Source organism: Protopterus annectens, chromosome 12.part0, assembly GCF_019279795.1.
Source record: "Protopterus annectens isolate FY-2018-M chromosome 12.part0, PAN1.0, whole genome shotgun sequence".
Lineage (NCBI taxonomy): Eukaryota > Metazoa > Chordata > Ceratodontiformes > Protopteridae > Protopterus > Protopterus annectens.
The window spans coordinates 99543525-99566778 of NC_056746.1; the positions used below are offsets into that span (position 1 = coordinate 99543525).

The window sequence follows — 23254 nt, forward strand, 5'->3', positions numbered from 1 at the left end:
TGCTGAACATCTCTGTTCAGTCCCGGAGCTACGAGAACAGTGACTGCTGAATACCTCTGTTCAGTCCTGGAGCTACGAGAACAGTGACTGCTGAATACCTCTGTTCAGTCCTGGAGCTACGAGAACAGTGACTGCTGAATATCTCTGTTCAGTCCTGGAGCTACGAGAACAGTGACTGCTGAATATCTCTGTGCAGTCCTGGAGCTACGAGAACAGTGACTGCTGAATATCTCTGTGCAGTCCTGGAGCTACGAGAACAGTGACTGCTGAATATCTCTGTTCAGTCCTGGAGCTACGAGAACAGTGACTGCTGAATATCTCTGTGCAGTCCTGGAGCTACGAGAACAGTGACTGCTGAATATCTCTGTTCAGTCCTGGAGCTACGAGAACACTGACTGCTGAATATCTCTGTTCAGTCCTGGAGCTATGAGAACAGTGACTGCTGAATTAATTCCGACACTTGAGTGCGAGTCCTGGAGTTATGAAATCGCTGCATTGCAGCTCCCTACTGTAGTTCGGACATGAGTGCGAGTCCTGGAGTTATGAAATCGCTGCATTGCAGCTCCCAACTGTACTTCTGACACTTGAGTGCGAGTCCTGGAGCTACGAGAACAGTGAATGTTGAATATCTCTGTTCTCCTTTAAAGTGGTTTGCCTCCACCACACCCCTTGTTGTGGAAGACTGCCTCCCCAGAACCCTTGAAATTACATTTACCACCTCTGAGATCAGAATCTCTCTGAGACAAAGAGAATATTCCAAGAAGGAGCAATCTTGGACTTAGTATACACAAGCTCGCATTTCTGCTCATTTAATCTAGCTATTCTAGGACTCATACTGCCAAGTCTCAGGATATTAAGTAGTTACCCTAAATTTCTATTATCAGCCTAACACCAGTGAGTATAATCTCAATGTTTCATACTATATTGTGAACATCAATGCAATTCCATCTCTCACATATGTTAACCTATTAATTTTGTACATCCGGTATATTTACATACATAAAGTTCTTGAACCGTGTGTTACTGCTAATGTTACTTTTAGCTCAGGTTGTGGCTGACAACGATCCATGGGACAGCACACTTATTCAGGTGCCAAATAAATAAACCCTTAGGGTAAAACAAAGTGGTAAGGAAGCAATAAGAGAGAAGAAGAAGAAATCACAAAGGACAGGAAAGAGCTGGGTACAAAGAGACTAGAAAAAACACAGCAGTTAAAGGTCATGGGAAAGGACATTAGCAAATGAGTGAAGGAGCAGGGTAAACTATGTCTGTGGTATGCAGTGGGATAAACTACATCTGCGGTGTGCAGTGGGATAAACTACATCTGCGGTATGCAGTGGGATAAACTACGTCTGTGGTATGCAGTGGGATAAACTACGTCTGCGGTATGCAGTGGGATAAACTACGTCTGCAGTATGCAGTGGGATAAACCAAGTCTGCGGAATGCAGTGGGATAAACTACATCTGCGGTATGCAGTGGGATAAACCAAGTCTGCGGTATGTAGTGGGATAAACTACATCTGCGGTATGCAGTGGGATAAACTACGTGTGCGGTATGCAGTGGGATAAACTAAGTCTGCGGTATGCAGTGGGATAAACTACGTCTGCGGTATGCAGTGGGATAAACTATGCCTGCGGTATGCAGTGGGATAAAATACATCTGTGGTGCAGAGGGATAAAATGCGTCTGTGATATGTATTTGGATAAAATATGTCTGTGGTATGCAGCGAGATAAAACTCATCTGTGGTATGCAGCGAGATAAAACGCATCTGTGGTATGCAGCGAGATAAAACGCATCTGTGGTATGCAGCGAGATAAAACGCATCTGTGGTATGCAGCGAGATAAAACGCATCTGTGGTATGCAGCGAGATAAAACTCATCTGTGGTATGCAGCGAGATAAAACTCATCTGTGGTATGCAGCGAGATAAAACGCATCTGTGGTATGCAGCGAGATAAAATGCATCTGTGGTATGCAGCAGAACACAATATTTGTTAAAGAAGAGGCATAAGAGAGGACAGGGAGCAACTTGAACTAAAAAACAAAAAATCTTTTAAAGAGCAAAGCAGATCATTCCTGCTGTTCGAAAATGGGTAGAGGATGAAGTACAGGTGACATTATTGTGTAAGTTGAAAGATTTTGTTTGTACTGCATGTACTAGAGCTTTTCTCCCTGGTCCTCTGCTGAAATGGGGCCTATGTGGTCAGCTGGACTTCCCTGGTCAACAAACGTAAAATAAATAAACCAACCACAGGAAAATGGAGCAGGAACTGCACAGATTTACAGAAGACTATGCTCTGGCAGTGGATTGGCTTTCATCTAAAATTTGAAAGAATTTGGCTGGCTATTGTGAGAACCTTTAACCAATGTGTCCGACAAACCACTGACCAGTGAAGACAAATCACAGAATGAGAGGAAGGTTATAAGTAGGGCCACCCATCCAGGAAGAGGACAGAAGCAATAACTCTGGAAACTACAGACCTGTCAGCCTGACCTCGGTGGTGGAAAAAACATTGAAAATATGGTATTTGTAAGGTCGTGGGACTGAACTACAGTGGCCCATTTTCAGTCACAACCAGCTTCACTAAATTACAAGATACAATATAATGAAATAAGATCAGGATTAAAAGACAGACAAACATCAAAAGTAAATGTAAAATGTCATTCTGCAAACCAATCAAATCTCGGACTTAGGCCAAAGGTAAAACTACTGCTAGTAGAGTGATATTATATGCACTGTGAGGTTTATGGCTTCAGACAATTATACTTGCAGCTAGCAGTGAATTTAAGATATTTTACAAGCGACATAGGGAAGTTAGCATTTAAATTGATCTTACTGATGTATGAAGTGCACCCAAAGTTAGTTCTTACTGAATTTCAGAGAAGCACCTGGTATACAGAATCTTATAGTCCATAATAGGATGTTCTTAGGTTTTACTCCAAGGCTTTTGGTGTATGTAGAGAGTATGCCTCAAAAAACAGTTGTATATAAAACGTTCTTTATTTAGACAAATGTGTAATCAGTTTGGGTTTACCTGGGAGTGAGAAGTAGTGACTGGTGGCCCATACTAAATCAAAGAAGCTAATATTCCCTTTGTGTTACCTTAGTTACTTTTTGATGACATTACTTAATGAAAAGCAACACGCTAGAATTACCTGAGTTTACTGTAATGCCATACCTGCGTGTTCTGTGACTTTCAGAGATGGGCTGACCTACACACCAAGGTCTTTGAAAAAAAATCACTGAGTCAGCAATGGTGCTACCTGGTAATATTAACTGACCACCTTGGCACACTAACTAACTTTCTGGATGTGCCATAAATAATTACTTGCAAATTTCTTTTACTATACTAACTGTGAATTTAGAATGAGATACCTGGTTAAGTCAAGAGCAATGGCTAGTATAAACCATTAGCACACAACAGAATGTTCATGCTAGCAAATGTGAAGGAAAGAGAAACGAAGAATGAAAACGGAGGAGGACCAGTGACTGGACCTTGGGATACTCCAAGTGTACTTGGAAGGTGACTGGGAATAATTATTAACAAAGAAACAGAAAGATCTACCAGTGAGGTAACTATGAACCCATTTTAGCAGCAAATATCCTAAGGAATTGTTGATGGGTATTTTTGGACTACTGATGGCTTTAAGGTGCGATTCAGCAGTAAACCTAGTGCTTGTCAGCAGTCAGCTGAAAAAGACAGAATGTTGTCACTGGAAGATCAATCTCTGGTGTCTTATATTGGTGATTAGCTTCAGAGAACATAGAGAAGGTGAGTGCTGCATGCTCATCACACTTTTCTTCTTTTTGGAGTTTCTGGAGCTTGTGATCACATTAGAAGTACACGAGAGCTTGCCATCTGAAAAAAAATGTTTTTGTGTTTTGTAGCTTTGGGAATGTGATTGCTTTGAGAAGCAGCTTACCAAGATTTTAGATATTTTGTGTTTGGATAAACATATGATGGTTAATCTAGGCACAATTAATAGTAAACCTGAATCAGCATACTTTTGTAGAAATAAGGTTGTGCCAACCCAACATGATACAGTTCTATGACAGGTTTCTGGCAGAAATGGATAAGGGCTTCCAAGTAAAAGTAGAGCTGGATTTCAGTAAATTTGTCAGTTCCTATGTTTACAGTTTAAGTGTAATGAGCAACCTCAAAGAACTATGGGTTGACAAGAGACAGGTAAAATACTACCTAGAAAGGCTGACACTGACAGTGACAGTGAGGAAAGGTAACACATCAGAAGCTGCTGCCTAGTGATATGCCACAATGGCCCCACAACACAACAGGTTAATCTAAGATTCAGCATTTTTAACACAGCAGTGGGGGAGTGAAATAAGGCTGACCTGGAGGAACTGAACAGGGGTGACGAACAGAAGGATGCAGCATAGCTGGAAAGACAACAAAGACCAGAATTGTAACTTAAAATGATGTAATAATGACTGAAGTAAAGGAGGAGGCTAAAGAAACCGGGGGGTCTGCAGAACGAAGACCAAGACAGAGATGGGAAACACAACCCATGACATGGGACTGTGGAGAAGTGCTATTTCAAAAGAAAGACAGAGGAAGATGGAGAAGATGTGCTGAAAATGGGTAGAACACACACTAACTTTGATCTGAGTGAAATTAGACTAAGTTCTGAATGCATGGAACATTCTAAATGAATAAGTGAAGATCTCTGACTCAGCTAAAGCCTTTAATAAGGCATAGGACAAATACTTGCATGTAGAGGGATCTGAGCAAGTAGGAAAGTTTATCAGCTGTTAGTTGCAAACCACAAACAGGCTAAATAGACTTTTTGTCTCCTGATACAATAATATGAAAGTCAATAAGACCTCACTGCACAATTCCAATAAGACATTGCCTTGACAGTTAGATAGACAGATATTTGAAAACCTCACTAAAAAACAGTGGTAACTCACAGAAGATGAAAGGGAAGGAGGAAAGTTTTAACTGCAACATTTGCCTTGGACAGTCTTAAAATTTAATGAATGCAGAATAGAAGAACCTTATGCATAACAGAGTATGATGCATAAGTACAGAGGCCAAAATACGGATACACGTTTCACGCCAACTTGTCTTTAGCACATTGTTAAAAAAGTGGTAAAAGAAATGAGTTTTTTGACTGTCTTTTCAAAATGGTAACATCTTTCTAAAACCAGAATGTGATGAAAGGAGGTACTGCCAGCACAGCTACCTGGAATTTTGTAAATAATTATATGTCATTTGTGAATATTGAACTGATTCATACAATATGGTGGTGCTACAAATGTATTAGAACTGTATGTCATGCGTATATCAAACTATGTTTATGTTGAAAAGGTACTTGTAAAGTGCTTGTGTTTTGAAATGTTTGCACAGTGTACCTTACTGGAGAAAACAGAAATGTACATGCACTATTGTAACTGTTTAAATGTATATCTTTTAATAGAGGAAACTGGAGGGTTAACCCCAGTCCAGCAAACTTTAGAAAATATCTGAAATTAAATCACTTTATAGGCTAGGCCATTAAATATGCTATGTCATAAGTTTCAAGGCAGCCAGAGACGCAAAGTCTGTACTAGAAAGAATTCTGTATTGTCTTTGGGGTGAACTAATTACTACTGTGGAAGTATGCAATAGTTTTATGACCTCCAGAAGCTCAACAGATCTGAGCAAAGCCCATGTGTGTGTATTTTTACAGGTAGGTGCCAAGTCCTGCCAGCTTCCAGCAATGGAAACTAGAAGTCAGATGACAAGAAGTGATGTCATTCTGCAAGCTATCCCAGCAGTAATATTTTAGATATTATTTTGAGAAGTCCCTTAGTGAGAGATGGAGCATTCTGTATTGTCTTCGGCCTGACAACAAGAACCATTCACCACATAATCCGCCTTGCTCTATTAAGTAAGATAGCAGGGTATAGTAACTCTCTTAGATACAGTCAGGAATACAGTGAAGCCTAGTTTAGATATTGTTTTTCTTTGTCTGAGCCTGTCCTACAATGTTATTCTAAATATTTCCTGTGGTTTTGAACTCTGACATTACTGTGAATATATACTTAGTATTATCTTGTTCTTCTATTATTTATTAAATATCTTTAAAACTTTCATTGTGGCTAATATTTGCAGAGATATTCAAGTTCTGAAAGTACATGCATATTTACTTGGTGACACTGTGTGGGTCACTCCTAACTGCCTTGCTCTTGGTCAAACTACCATTTGTATTATTTATTTAATCGATTATTATTTGTTTACCAGGAAAGTCAGACTTGGAATGAAGCCAATTTTCAGCGGAGGCCTGGGGAGAAACGCTCCAGTATTAGTATTAATATTACACAGTAAAATTGGAGACCCTTTAAGGGCCTTAAAGTTGCTGACGAGGGGTTCTGGTGGCAGTGGTAACTACCTTATAGCCTGGGCAGAAAGGGGCATAGCTAGTAAACCTGTGCCAGCCTTTCCCAGTTGAGTGTGTATATAAAACAAATCTCCAACAGTGTGTGTGTCAGGTATTTGGGCAGGAACATGAAGCACTGGTTGGACATAGAGAATGTTGGAGGACTTGGTTTGGAACCCTGGCTAAGGACTCAACTCTATACCTGTGCCAGTGGGGAATCTTTTTGGCGATCTGGAGAAAGAGGGAGAAACCAGTCCTGGACTGACTGTAGTCTCTTTGTGCTCTTAGAGGAAAGTACACTTGATGCAGAGAGCTGCATCTGGAAATACTGTGTGTGTACCTGTTATCCTCCCAGTGAACGTTCCCCACAGGTGCCAGTGGTGGAGTATTGATGCTCCCTGATTACTGGTCCAGTGGTGGGTTGTCACACAGAAATTGACTGATCCTGTACAAAACATAACATGTTTATTTAAAATAGCCTTTCTCTGCCTACTTTCATAAGAAATATCTGATTTTCTCCTTTTGCTCTACAAAATACATAGATTTTTCAAGCATAATCTTTAACACTGCCATTACACTGTTACTTCATTCAATCTACACTTTTTGTTATTCAACTTGATTGGTCAAGACTCTGTCTGTGATGTCTGCTTAATCACTTTTACTTCTCAGCATATGAAGTGAGAGAGAGAGGAAAGTAGAGTGTATTGTGTGTTCTTGACTAATTGCTGGACTTGGAATCTTATCTGTCTGACGGTTTGTAGAGAAGTGGTGTTTCAAGGAGTCTGATAAGTAATAATTAAGTATTGATCACATGATGGTAACATGCTTAGATGTTGGGTTTGCCAATGCAATGTTTCTAAGTAAGAACATTTTGTAAAAAAAAAAAAAAAAATTCTGTAATGTCTACAAAGGTCAGTTCATACTTGCAAAGAAAACATTTCTGTTATGAATGGATGAATTATATACATAAATTACCATCATTGTTGTTCTGAAATTACCAGTTCTATGAGTGGGGAGGGGGGTAAAAGGGGTGGGGGCGCTGCTGCTCTATCTGCAAACTGTCAGAGATGCAGGACCAGCAGTGCAGTAAAGCTCCAAATCTAGTGTGAGTAAAGTCCTGAGATTCATTACAGCATCCACGACAAGCAAGTGTCTGCTGAAATGAATGAGTTTAACATAGCTGCACTGTATACAGTTCAGAACGTTGGAAAAAACGTTTTCAGTTTTGGTCTTTTTTTGGTCATTAGCTTTGGAGGACCTTTTTTGGTGCTCACCTATGGTTTGGGTGCTAGTCTGAGGAGTGTCCAGAGTGCGAAAGGACCTAGCTACAGCTGTGAAAATTATTCCGAAATCCAATTATGCCTACAATAATGTATACATGAAATATATATGACAGCATTTGATGATATAACTGCATATATGACATACAGTTAGCCAGAAGGGGTGTTCAAAACATTGTACATTCATAGCTTAGATGAATGGATAAACACTGGAAATAATGTAGCATAACTATATATATATTTTTATATATATATATATATATATATATATATATATATATATATATATATACACACACATATATATATATATATACACACACACATATATATATATATATATATATATACACACACACACACACACACACACACACACACACACACACAGTAGGATTAAATGTGATTATCCTGCATCTCTAAAGCAGCTGTATTTCTTTACTAACTCCAGAAGAGGTGTGAGTTTTTCTTTTAACTGCTTCACAATGTCAAATTTAAATGTCATCAGGAATGCTATCCTTGCCTGCTGGGGTTGGCTTTGTGGATACGTTTTCTGCTGCTGACAACTTAAAAGGAGGCCAGGTTAGCAGCAACCCTTATGTCCCTTGAATGAATATGCTCGTTATAATTCATATAAAGTGCTTTCAAAATGGGAACGATCCTCTTCATGAAAGAATTTGAATAATCTGACTAATGCATATGTGTGTGTGTGTGTGTGTGTGTGTGCGTGCGTGTGTGCGTGTGTGTGTGTGTGTCTGCGCGTGTCTGTGTGTGCGTGCGTATGTGTGTGTGTGTGTCTGCGCGTGTCTGTGTGTGTGCGTGTGTGAAGAACAAGCACACACCTCACATATTTATCTGTTTTTGTGTACAGCAGTATTAAAAGCAGTGATAAATTATGCCATAATAAAAGGCCCTACAAGGTTTGAAGGTCTTCAGCCAACCGCTCAGAAAAAAGAAACAAAAATTCATGTAACAGTATAAGTAACAGTCCCATCAGTACTGCTATATCAGCATACCGCTATAGTCCTTTGGTACAAATCCATCTGTTTCATAAGCAACAGCAAAGTACAAAAACAGCCAAAGAACTGCTAATCAGTGTGTGTGTGTGTGTGTGTGTGTGTGTGTGTGTGTGTGTTTAACCGGGAGGGCGGGTGCTGCTACTTACAATTCTCCATGTCAGCAACTGGTTCCAAAAAGAGGCCCCTTCTTCTAAACTGAAAAGAACTCCACCTGAAAGAGAAATTACTAGTAAGAACTGAAAAAGTATGACATCTTTAACAGATTGAATTTTTACAATAAAAGTCAGCTAAGCTTTTTCTTCCTATACTGTACATTTTTAGTTCAAGATCGTTCATTGTGCAACCTAACAAAGGTAGAAAGCTGATATTCTCTTAATAGCATATAAAAGGCATCTACAGTAAACTAAACACACACACACATATATATATATATATATATATATATATACACACACCAAGGTACTTCCTGAAGTCCAAGGTTTACCTGGAACAAAAGCATAGTTACAAATAAAGTACTCAGGATTTCAGAAATAAATACTATCTGGCAGTTAAGTACAGAGAATTAAGGTCATGAATTGTAAACAAGCTGCTTCCTGAAGTCCAGGGTTTAATTCCTTCAGCCTCCATTTCTCTACAGTGTGAGTGAGCAGTGGGCAAATCTGGTTAACAAGCTTAAGTTTCATAAGTAGTTACTAGGCTATCAGTCCAAAAATTATTTTAAGCCTAGTCAAGTGCAATTAAAATTTGCCAAAATATTGCTGATGTGTCAATACCCAAAGGAATTTTAAAGTTATAATATAGATTTGTACATATCAAGCATTCACAGGCTGCTCCTGCCCACTAGAAACGTGCACTAAACCTGGGGTAATCTGTGATTTGCCACCCACTGATCCAAGTCACATATGAATAAGGTTAGGGATGACCTTTGCTTCACAAGAATGAGAAGCCTGTTACAGAAAAGTTGTAATGTTTCAGACAGATACCGCTCTCTCCAACACATACTGTTTGTCACAAAAGAGGTTTAGCTCCTTAGACAAGGTATTTCTGATGCTATTTGTTTTGCAGATGTACAACTAATCCATCAATGTCGATAACAGGGTGCCTTATGGACTAGGCATAGATCGCCGTTCAGCAGTCTGTAGGAGACTGGTCTGCATAGCATTTGCTGTTTACTCCCTGTATTCTTTTGGTAAGCAACCTCTGTGATTTCTCAAGCCATTGCAAGTGCATAGTCAGTTTCATGCTGAAGGGTGCGTTGTACTCGGTGGCCGATCTAATGAGAGCCACGTATACTGGAAGAATGACTTCCTTGCACCTGGATGCCATGCCCTTACTTATAAGTAATACAACATAAAACGATTTCTCACCGCAGTACACACATGCTGGTCAAAGGTCAGGTTACTGTCAACATGCATTCCCTGACCTCTGACCACTGTTTCTACTTTCAGGTGAGTATTATCAATGTGGTACTTTCCAGGGTAGCTGTCTATCCAAAAGGTACTATTATACAATCTTTCGCATTGAGTTTTGGTCCACGGCTCTGGATAACTTTTTCTTCAGTTACTACTATAACAAAACATTACTTTTTAAACAAATCCTTTCCACATCTGCATCATTCAAAAGAATTAAACATCTTTTTGATACACACAAAACCTGAAGAGGCAAAAGAAAAAGGTTAGAATTTTCAAATGTGCTTCAGTGATATAAAGTAAAAAAATAAACATGTTCAAAACATTACAAATGAGAAGCAGGCAAGATTAGCAACTCTGATAAATGCAAGAAAATGCTTTTTTTACAAAAGTAATATGGGAGAAATGCAAAAAAAAAATATTCTTTACAAAAGCAGTAATGATCTCTGGAGTACATGTAACAACAACAAAACCAACTTAATTCAACACCTCTGTGGCACAAACATATTAATGGAAGACAAGAAGCCCATAAAAGAGGGAGGGTTATTTTATGCACATTATGAGGTAACCTGCATTACATTACGCTGTACTTATTTTATACACATTATGAGGTAACATGCGTTACATTATGCTGTACTTATTTCATACACATTATGAGGTAACATGCGTTACATTATGATGTGCTTATTTTATACACATTATGAGGTAACATGCATTACATTATGATGTGCTTATTTTATTCACATTATGAGGTAACATGCGTTACATTATGATGTGCTTATTTTATACACATTCTGAGGTAACATGCGTTACATTACGCTGTACTTATTTTATACACATTATGAGGTAACATGCATTACATTACGCTGTACTTATTTCACACACATTATGAGGTAACATGCGTTACATTATGCTGTACTTATTTTATAGACATTATGAGGTAACATGCATTATGATGTGCTTATTTTATACACATTATGAGGTAACATGCATTACATTATGATGTGCTTATTTTATTCACATTATGAGGTAACATGCGTTACATTATGCTGTGCTTATTTCATGCACATTATGAGGTAACATGCGTTACATTATGCTGTACTTATTTTATGCACATTATGAGGTAACATGCATTACATTACGCTGTACTTATTTTATACACATTATGAGGTAACATGCATTACATTATGCTGTACTTATTTTATGCACATTATGTGGACATGCGTTACATTAAGCTGTACTTATTTCATACACATTATGAGGTAACATGCGTTACATTATGCTGTACTTATTTTATGCACATTTTGAGGTAACATGCGTTACATTATGCTGTACTTATTTTACACACATTATGAGGTAACATGCATTACACTATGCTGTACTTATTTTATGCACATTATGAAGTAAAATGTGTTACATTATGCTGTACTTATTTTAAGCACATTACGAGGTAACATGCGTTATCCACGGTGGTGGTGCTGCAGTAGCATTGTCACCTCACAGTAAGACGCTGTCCGGTTCGATTCTCAGCTAGAGCGACTTCTGCGTGGAGACATACGTGAATGGGCGTACCTTCGTTGAAGGTTGTGCGTCAGGGCTGGCAACTCGGTACGTAAAAATCAACTGCCAATCGTTAGCAGACCGGAGTTCCGCTGTGGCGACCCCTAACCGGGAAAAAGCCAAAAGACACAACAACAACGAGGTAACATGCGTTACATTATGCTGTACTTATTTTATGCACATTATAAGGTAACATGCGTTGTATTATGCTGTACTTATTTTATGCACATTATGAGGTAACATGTTTTACATTATGATGTGCTTATTTTACACACATTACGAGGTAACGTGTTACAGTATGCTGTGCTTATTTTACACACATTATGATGTAACATGCGTTACATTATGCTGTGCTTATTTTATGCACATTATGAGGTAACATGCGTTACATTACGCTGTGCTTATTTTACACACATTATGAGGTAACATGCATTACATTATGCTGTACTTATTTTATGCACATAATTATGAGGTAACATGCGTTACATTATGCTGTACTTATTTTACACACATAAGGTAACATGCATTACATTATGCTGTACTTATTTTATGCACATAATTATGAGGTAATATGCGTTACATTATGCTGTACTTATTTTACACACATAAGGTAACATGCATTACATTATGCTGTCCTTATTTTACACACATTATGAGGTAACATGCGTTACATTATGCTGTACTTATTTTATGCACATTATGAGGTAACATGCGTTACAGTATGTTGTATTTATTTTATACACATTATGAGGTAACATGCGTTACATTATGCTGTACTTATTTTATACACATTATGAGGTAACATTTACTTATTTTATGCACATTATGAAGTAACGTGTTACATTATGCTGTACTTATTTTATGCACATTATGAGGTAACATGCGTTACAGTATGTTGTATTTATTTTATACACATTATGAGGTAACATGCGTTACATTATGCTGTACTTATTTTATACACATTATGAGGTAACATTTACTTATTTTATGCACATTATGAAGTAACGTGTTACATTATGCTGTACTTATTTTATGCACATTATGAGGTAACATGCGTCACATTATGCTGTGCTTATTTTATGCACATTATGAGGTAACATGCATTACATTATGTTGTGCTTATTTTATGCACATTATGAGGTAAATATGCGTTACATTATGCTGCACTTATTTTATGCACATTATGAGGTAACATGCGTCACATTATGCTGTGCTTATTTTATGCACATTATGAGGTAACATGCGTTACATTATGTTGTGCTTATTTTATGCACATTATGAGGTAACATGCATTACATTATGTTGTGCTTATTTTATGCACATTATGAGGTAACATGCATGACATTATGCTGTACTTATTTTATACACATTATGAGGTAACATGCGTTACACTATGCTGCACTTATTTTATGCACATTATGAGGTAACGTGTTACATTATGCTGCACTTATTTTATGCACATTATGAGTTAAATATGCGTTACATTATGCTGCACTTATTTTATGCATATTATGAGGTAACAAGCGTTACACTATGCTGTACTTATTTTACACACTTTATGAGGTAACATGCGTTACAGTATGCTGTGCTTATTTTATGCACATTATGAGGTAACATGCATTACATTATGCTGTGCTTATTTTACACACATTATGAGGTAACATGCATTACATTATGCTGTACTTATACACATTATGTGGACATGCATTACATTATTCTGTACTTATTTTATGCACATTTTGAGGTAACATGCATTACATTATGCTGTACTTATTTTACACACATTATGAGGTAACATGCGTTACATTACGCTGTATTTATTTTATGCACATAATGAGGTAACATGCATTACATTATGCTGTACTTATTTTATGCTCATTATGAAGTAACATGCGTTACATTATGCTGTACTTATTTTACACACATTATGAGGTAACATGCATTACATTATGCTGTACTTATTTTATGCACATTATGAGGTAAAATGCGTTACATTATGCTGTACTTATTTTAAACAAATTACGAGGTAACATGCGTTATCCGCGGTGGTGGTGCTGCAGTAGCACTGTCACCTCAAAGTAAGACGCTGTCCGGTTCGATTCTCAGCTAGAGCGTATTCTGCGTGGAGACATATGTGAATGGGCGTACCTTCATTGAAGGTTGTGCGTCAGGGCTGGCAACTCGGTACGTAAAAATCAACTGCCAATCGTTAGCGGAACGGAGTTCCGTTGTGGCGACCCCTAACCGGTAAAAAGCCAAAAGACACAACAACGAGGAAACATGCGTTAGATTACGCTGCACTTATTTTATGCACATTATGAGGTAACATGCGTTGTATTATGCTGTACTTATTTTATGCACATTATGAGGTAACATGTGTTACATTATGATGTGCTTATTTTACACACATTACGAGGTAACGTGCATTACATTATGCTGTACTTATTTTATGTACATTATGAGGTAACATGCGTTACATTATGCTGTACTTATTTTACACACATTATGAGGTAACATGCATTACATTATGCTGTCCTTATTTTATGCACATTATGAGGTAACATGCGTTACAGTATGTTGTATTTATTTTATACACATTATGAGGTAACATGCGTTACATTATACTGTGCTTATTTTATGTACATTATGAGGTAACATGCGTTACATTATGCTGTGCTTATTTTACACACATTATGAGGTAACATGCATTACATTATGCTGTACTTATTTTATGCTCATTATGAGGTAACATGCGTTACATTATGCTGTACTTATTTTATACAAATTATGAGGTAACATGTGTTACATTATGCTGTACTTATTTTATACACATTATGAGGTAACATGTGTTACATTATGCTGTACTTATTTTATGCACATTATGAGGTAAATATGCGTTACATTATGCTGTACTTATTTTATACAAATTATGAGGTAACGTGTTACATTATGCTGTACTTATTTTATACACTTTATGAGGTAACATGCGTTACATTATGCTGTACTTATTTTATGCTCATTATGAGGTAACATGCGTTACATTATGCTGTACTTATTTTATACAAATTATGAGGTAACATGTGTTACATTATGCTGTACTTATTTTATGCACATTATGAGGTAACATGCATTACATTATGCTGTACTTATTTTACACACATTATGAGGTAACATGCGTTACATTATGCTGTATTTATTTTATGCACGTTGAAGGTTGTGCATCAGGGCTGGTAACATGCGTTACATTATGCTGTACTTATTTTAAGACTCAACACATTATGAAGTAACATGCATTACATTATGCTGTACTTATTTTATACACTTTATGAGGTAACATGCGTTACATTATGCTGTATTTATTTTAAGCACATTATGAGGTAACATGCATTACATTATGCTGTACTTATTTTATGCACATTATGAGGTAACATATGTTAGCGGACCAGAGTTATGCTGTATTTATTTTAAGCACATTATGAGGTAACATGCATTACATTATGCTGTACTTATTTTATGCACATTATGAGGTAACATATGTTACATTATGCTGTATTTATTTTAAGCACATTATGAGGTAACATGCATTACATTATGCTGTACTTATTTTAAACAAATTATGATGTAACATGCATTACATTATGCTGTACTTATTTTACACACATTATGAGGTAACATGCGTTACATTATGCTATAATTATTTTATGGACATTATGAGGTAACATGGGCTACATTATGCTGTAATTATTTTATGCACAAATCATGAGTGGACTGGAGTTTGGCTGTGGCGACCCCTAACCGGGAAAAGCCAAAAGACATTATTTTATGAGGTAACATGCATTACATTATGCTGTACTTATTTTATGCACATTATGTGGACATGCATTAGATTATGCTGTGCTTATTTTAAACACATTATGAGGTAACATGCATTACATTATGCTGTACTTATTTTATCCACATTATGAGGTAACATGCGTTACATTATGCTGTACTTATTTTATGCACATTATGAGATAACATGCATTACATTATGCTGTACTTATTTTATGCACATTATGAGGTAACATGCGTTACATTATGCTGTGCTTAATTTACACACATTATGAGGTAACATGCGTTACATTATGCTGTACTTATTTTATGCACATTATGAGATAACATGCATTACATTATGCTGTACTTATTTTATGCACATTATGAGGTAACATGCGTTACACTATGCTGTACTTATTTTATGCACATTATGAGGTAACATGCGTTACACTATGCTGTACTTATTTTATGCACATTATGAGGTAACATGCGTTACATTATGCTGTACTTATTTTACACACATTACGAGGTAACATGCGTTACATTATGCTGTACTTATTTTATGCACATTATGAGATAACATGCATTACATTATGCTGTACTTATTTTATGCACATTATGAGGTAACATGCGTTTCATTATGCTGTACTTATTTTATGCACATTATGAGGTAACATGCGTTACATTATGCTGTACTTATTTTATGCACATTATGAGGTAACATGCGTTACATTATGCTGTACTTATTTTATGCACATTATGAGGTAACATGCGTTACATTATGCTGTACTTATTTTAAACACATTATGAGGTAATATGCGTTACATTATGCTGTACTTATTTTAAACACATTATGAGGTAACCTGCGTTACATTATGCTGTATGATTTTTTGCACATTATGAGGTAACATGCGTTACATTATGCTGTACTTATTTTATGCACATTATGATGTAACATGCGTTACATTATGCTGTACTTATTTTAAACACATTATGAGGTAACATGCGTTACATTATGCTGTACTTATTTTATACACTTTATGAGATAACATGCGTTACATTATGCTGTATTATTTTATACACTTTATGAGGTAACATACGTTACATTATGCTGTACTTATTTTAAACACATTATGAGGTAACATGCGTTACATTATGCTGTACTTATTTTAAACACATTATGAGGTAACATGCGTTACATTATGCTGTACTTATTTTAAACACATTATGAGGTAACATGCTACATTATGCTGTACTTATTTTAAACACATTATGAGGTAACATGCGTTACATTATGCTGTACTTATTTTAAACACATTATGAGGTAACATGCGTTACATTATGCTGTACTTATTTTAAACACATCATGAGGTAACATGCGTTACATTATGCTGTACTTATTTTATACACTTTATGAGGTAACATACGTTACATTATGCTGTACTTATTTTAAACACATTATGAGGTAACATGCGTTACATTATGCTGTATTATTTTTTGCACATTATGAGGTAACATGCGTTACATTATGTTGATCATTCATTTTAACTTCTTTAACTGCACTAAGCATTTCAGATGCAATTTATATCATGCAAGACCTTTAATCACATACAAAAAACTTAGCAAAGCAACTTTTCTTTCTCTAGTACAATCAGTTCTCAAACAAACAATCCACATATCCAAACGTTGACTATGAAATAGCTGTTCTCTCTCTGGATATCTGATTTCCCTTTTGCAAAAGTTGTTGACACTAAAGAGCTTTTCTGAGAGCCAGGGATAGAAGAATGTCTCCCCCTCTCCATCTCTGTCTCTGCCCCCCCCTCCCACTCTCCGTCTCTGCCACCCCCCCCCCATGGTTAACAGTTCTCATTTTCTCTATTTTTTTCAGACAGTGATGGCTGTATCAATTCTGGTTGCTATTCTGCCTTAACCTTTGCCAGTTTTGTCTTATGTGTTTGGAATTCCTTGTATACAGCTTTACATCTTCACAGACAACTCGGAATTCTGGCTTGGCTGCTTTACCAACCACAACATCTTCAGGATAAGGTAATAGGAAAACATGAAAAATTCTAACTCCTCGATTCAAATCTGGCATTCTGCAGCTTTTATCAAAGGAAAATTTCTTCTACAGAATTTCCTTTTGTTTGTATTGATTTTCTGGTATCAGTACAGGAGATAAAGAAGGTACTCTGCATTTTACCTTCCTGTCTTAACTGAGGTGATAAGTTAGTTTAGCGCATGTTTTTTTCTTATTTTAAAACTGGTATGAAGCAGATTCTCTCAACTCAATATGTCCATGAGACATTTGGCTAGTACAATAATTGTATTAGTGAAACAGTTACCACACAACTTCCCAAAAAAATCAAATGGAAACAATGCAGAATTGAGAGTTCATGACTTCTCACCATGCCATGAACATATGACATGGGTATTAACCCATATGTTGTTGCTATGCACTCTGACAACCTGTGATCTGTGCTCTCTTGACAACATTTAGTCATATTACAGACTACAAGCAGGTACGCACTTCTGGGATTTTTTTTATTGCAGATAATTTTTTTTATATCTTGCAAGAAACCAGGTAGAGCTGGGGGGAGTGGTTACAGAAGACATTGCCCACAACAATATACAACTGTATTTTTTTGTTTAATTTTACATCAATGTAGGGATTCATATATTAGTGTAGCTGTGTTTTCACCAACTTAAGCAATTACACGTGCCAGGTGATTGCCAGAAGTGGCTACTTGTCTGAGGGGTCAGTCTGTGAAAAAAAAATGAACAGGCGGGTGGATCAAAATAAATTAAATGATCATTGCTATGGCTTGGTAAAGGGATGGTGACAATGTATGGTGTCTGATGACTACAAACTGAAATGAATTACTGTGATAACATTTTTTTTCTGGCATGTAACCACACCAACCTGTGGATCTTCTTGGCAGTGGTAAGAGTGCACAGTAGATCACAGCACATTGCACTTTTATTTACTTTTAAAATTCAGTTTTGTGGTAGTTCACATTGGGATTGGGTGCTCTACAGTGGCAAATGGGAATACATTACTTTAGTGATTATACATCACGGGTGATTACCAGAGGAATCTATCAGTTTAGGGGGTTGTCTGTGCATGAAAGCAAAGGACAGTTAGAATGATGACAATAAATGATAACTGCTACAGCCTGGTCAGAGGGAGGCTAGGGGCAGTTCATGGTGCCTCAAACAGATTTTTTTCACTTTCATCACATCATCATACAAAAGACTGCGATGATTTGGGAGAAATCAGAGGGCAAGGTATGCATAAAAACGCAAGGCAGTTATGTGACTGGGTTAGCCCAAGAACAGAATATGTACTTATGAACAAAATGTTCAAACCTATCACTGAGGCAACTATACATTTCATGTTCTTCACAATCACATCAGGAAAGTACACTGGAAATGGCTATGTTTTTTGGGGAGGAGGCAGGCTGCTCAAGAAAAGAATTACATGATTCATGCAAAATAATCATTGATATGGATAGTTCATATGTACATACTAGACTATCGACCCTAGGGCCTATGTAAGCTTTCGCCACCCAAGAAAGTTATTTCCTGTGCTCCTGTTGAGCAGAGCCACATAAATGATCCCCAGGGTGAATTCCCTAATTCCCATCCACTCATCAAGATTTTTCTTGAAGAGTGCTAATGAAGAACTCTGCTTGACATAGGTAGCTTGTTCCAGAGTATGGGAAGTCTCTGGGACAGGAACTCTATCCCTCCAGCATGTTCTATTTATTGTGGTGACAAGGTTTAGGTCACTAGAGTGGGGATTATGGAGGGATTGGGATTTCTTTAAGTGGAGCATGTCCAACAGCTCTGGGTTTGACATAGCTTTGTATGTTAGGCAGAGATCACCTTGGAGTAGGCGATATGCTACAAAGCTGGACTTTTTTGAGGCAATCAGCGTAGGACACCTGTTTGAGGCTCATAATCCTCTTTGTGAGGTACGTCTGTGGCCTTTCCAGCTGTTGCAGATGTCTTGTGAGGTACATTCCAAATGGGGCGTTGTACTCAATAATGGGTCTAATGAGAGCAGAGTAGAGGGGAACAATGACCTCTTTTTTTCCTGGATGAGAACCCTTTTGTGATGAAGTGTGCCACGTAGAAGGACTTGCTGACTACTGTGGCGATGTGATTATCAAAGGACAGACTACTGTCCACCTGGGTCCCAAGGTCTCTTATCACATCTTCAGCATTAAGTGGACTGCTGCCTATGTGGTAGTTCATGGGAACAAAGTTTTGACCAAAGAGGATGACAATGCACTTTTTGGCATTTAGCTTGCAGCCATGGCTCTGACACCAGGCATCTGTCTCAGTGAGGCCCTTCTGTAGGATGTCCACGTTGTTTGGGGAATCGGCTATGGCACCTAGTTTGCAGTCATCTGTGAACTTTGTCAGCCAGAGGCCCTCTGTGTTAGCCCTTAGGGGTCCAGGAAAGTAAATAATGTGGGAAGAAATAGCCAGGGAATTGTTATGGTTAGGCTTGTATAGGCCCTAGGGCTGATAGCCTAGTACCAACCTATGAACCTATGAACCTTATGTCAGAGAAGTAGATACCAAACAGGAGAGGACCCAGGACTGAACCTTGTGGTACTCCACTTGTCACTGGTTAGAAGTCAGACACATGACACATATATACACACACACATATATATATATATATATATATACACACACACACGTATGTATGTATATACACATATCCAAAAGCAACACAATGAAATAAAAGACTGTGGTCATTCTTTCTTTCACTTTCCTTACAAAGCAAATATCACAGCTGCACAAATAACGTGTTTTTTGGAGTAAGGGTGAGAAGGCTTGCTGTACATGGAAGCACAAGGGCATTACTTTGTCAAATAAAAATGATACAGCTTGTCGGGGCCCAGGGTATGTGTCTACTAGAAGGAAGCTTAATCAGGTAACTGTGGCATTTTTACATTCTTCATTTCTCCTCGATGAGACTAGAGGTGAGGTACATGGAATGTGTGTGTCACTTTTTTGGGACAGGTGAGGCAAGAAAGCAAAGGGCAGTTATGGGATCAGTTCGGTCATTACTGGTAGACTCTGTTGGGGGAGTACTACCTGTTAATGCACAGCATGGCTGTTATAGTTTATTATTAATTTATTTATTTTATTTATTTGCACAGTTGTTTAACCAGGATAGTCCATTGGGCCAATAAGAACCCATTTTCAATTGAGTCCTGGGGAGAAAAGCTCCCACACAAAGATAAACAGCAGTTTAGTAATTAAGTCTTTTGCAGTTATAAGACAAAAAGAAAATTACGCAGTTAATAGGTTACATTTAGCAGAAAACAAAAGACATTTCTTTAGTAAATATAAAGTTTTGTGAAATGGAAAAGTACAATTTTAGAATGATAAGAAGTTATTTACAATTGGCTTAGTACTTGCTAGGTGCAAGTATGGGGTCGGTGTCTGGAATAAATGAGATAGTTGCCAGTAGGAAGTGGAGAATAGGCTATGAGGGACGGGAGCAGGAGCATTCCCATGTGGATGTTAGATGTGAGTGAAGGAAGGGAGGTTAGTGGTGCTACGGATGGACGGAGGGAGTTCCATAGGTGTGCCAGGGCAAGGGACTGGAGGTTTTGTCCTGGGGAGCAAAGGGGTTTGTACAGTTCTATTAGGTTTTGGTTGCTAGACCTTAGTAGTCTTTCTGGGTGGTGCATTTTAAAGGTAGAGGAAAGGGAAGGACAGAAGGAGGGGTGAAAAATGAGTTTGTGTGCATAAGTAAGCTGAGTATAGGAGAGATAGTTGGGAAGTTCTAGCCAGTTTAGTTTGTGGAGAGATATGCAGTGGACGGGTTGATGATTTTTGGCTAGAGACAAATTTTGCAATTTTATTATAACCAGAGGACAGTTTTGTCTTGAGATGACTGTAGATTTGTTAGGAGAGGGGGAGAGGGGCACCATAAAGGAGGGAAGGGATGAGAAATGTAGTTGAGAGAGTGAGCTTAGTAGTAGTAGTGAGGTATCGATGGTGTCGGTAGATCATGCCAAGTTTTTGGTGGGTTTTCTTTATGTTTAGTTGTAGATGGGAATTGCATTTAAGCTGGTCATCGATTTGGACTCCTAGTAGTTTGATTTCAGATACCAGTTCAAGAGGTGTGTTATTATGGCTGGTGATGGAAAATAAGTGTCTGTCAATGGTGTTGGTTTTAGAGGGGGTAAATACCATAAGTTTGGTTTTTGACACATTGAGTGCTAAATGATGGTCTTTCATCTACTGTTGTGTGGTAGAGAAGGCATCTTGAGTCAGCTTTAAGAGAGAGGGGATGAAAGTAGCAGCGCAGATCATTGTCGAATCGTCTGCATATTGAATAATGTTAGCGTAAGGGATCGAGCAGTAGAAATCATTAATGAATATATTGAAGAGGAGGGGGACCCAATATGGAACCCTGGGAGACACCAGTGGGGGTGTTAAGGAAAGAAGAGATGGCTTTTTTCCACTTAACATTTTGCTGCCTGTTAGAGAGGTAGCTGGTGAACCAGTTAAGAGAGGAAGGGGATAGGTTTAGGTTGGATAGTTTAGTAAGGAGAAGGCTGTGAGAGATAGTGTTGAAGGCCTTAGAAAGGTCAAGTAAGAGGGTAGATACAGTAAAACCAGAATCCCTGGCTTTATCCACAGTTTTCAGGAAGGATAGGACGGCAGTCATAGTGCTGTGACTGGGTCTGAATCCGTGTTGAGTGGGAGTTAATAAGTTGTTGTCTAAAAGATAGGGAAGGAGTTGAAGATGGATACATTTTTCTAGGAGTTCTGAGAGGGGAGAGAGCATGGCGATGAGACGGAAGTTATTAATATTGTTATTACTGCCTCCTTTGTGCAGGGGAATGATGAAAGCCTTTTTCCAGAGTTGGGGTACAAGACCTTCTTGGATAGAGCGATTGATTAGGATGCTGATAGGGAAGGCAATGGCACTGGTGGCTATGCTGGGGAAAGATGAGGGAATGTTATCAGGGGGCACTGGTGCATGGTTTTAGCTTTTGCAGGAGTTTTTTTATGGTAGAAGTAGGAATGGGTTTTATGAAGAAAGGTGGGAGTTGAGTGGATGGGGGATGAGACACTGGAGGTGAGGGGGGTGACAAGAGAGGAGATGCAGCAGTAGGGGGTGAAGTGTTGTTAGAGAAGGATGAGGTTAGTTTGGAAATAGTCTCTATGAAAAAAGAGTTGAATTGGGTGGCCAGATCTATATCTAGAGCATGTGGGTCAAGGCTTGGATTTTCAGTTGTGCTGGCTTTTAGGAGGGTAGTTATCCCTTTCCAGAATTCTTGTGGATTGGTTTTGTGGTTGTTTTGAAATAAGGAGTAGTAACTTTGACGGTCTGCTGTGATAAGCTTTTTTGACTCTGTTGCGAAGTGTTTTGAACTCATTAAGGGTGGTGGAGTTTTGTTTCTTAGGTAACGTGCCCAGGCTTTGTCTCTAAGGTGCATGGCAGTTAGTGTGTTTTTTGTTAGCCAGGGGGCGATTTTGTTTCTTATTCTTTTGGTTTTTATGGGGGCATAACTATCTAGCAGTTTTAGGAAAGTTGTATTAAAGTGTGCAACAGTATTATCCAGAGGTAGAGATTTTAGCGGGTTCCAGTTAAGAGATTTTAGGGAGTCAGAGAAGGCTTTTGGGTTGAAGTTCTTTAGGGAGCGAGTGGTGATGTAATTATGAATTACTTGTAAGAGAGAAGGAAGATGCCTGGCAAAGATGGGAAAGTGGTCACTGAGAAAATCAGGAAGAGTTCCACTGTCAGGGTAGTAGTGG

The 23254-nt window shown here is 38.0% G+C and overlaps 1 protein-coding gene across 1 annotated transcript in view; it reads right to left on the minus strand.

Annotated features, from left to right (window-relative positions):
- CLCN7 (chloride voltage-gated channel 7) overlaps positions 1-23254 on the minus strand; it is a 1228907-nt gene that overhangs the window by 555560 nt on the left and 650093 nt on the right. The window contains exon 11 of the mRNA XM_044089120.1: positions 8825-8889. Coding sequence (XP_043945055.1) covers positions 8825-8889 — 65 coding nt within the window. The remainder of the gene's footprint in view (positions 1-8824; positions 8890-23254) is intronic.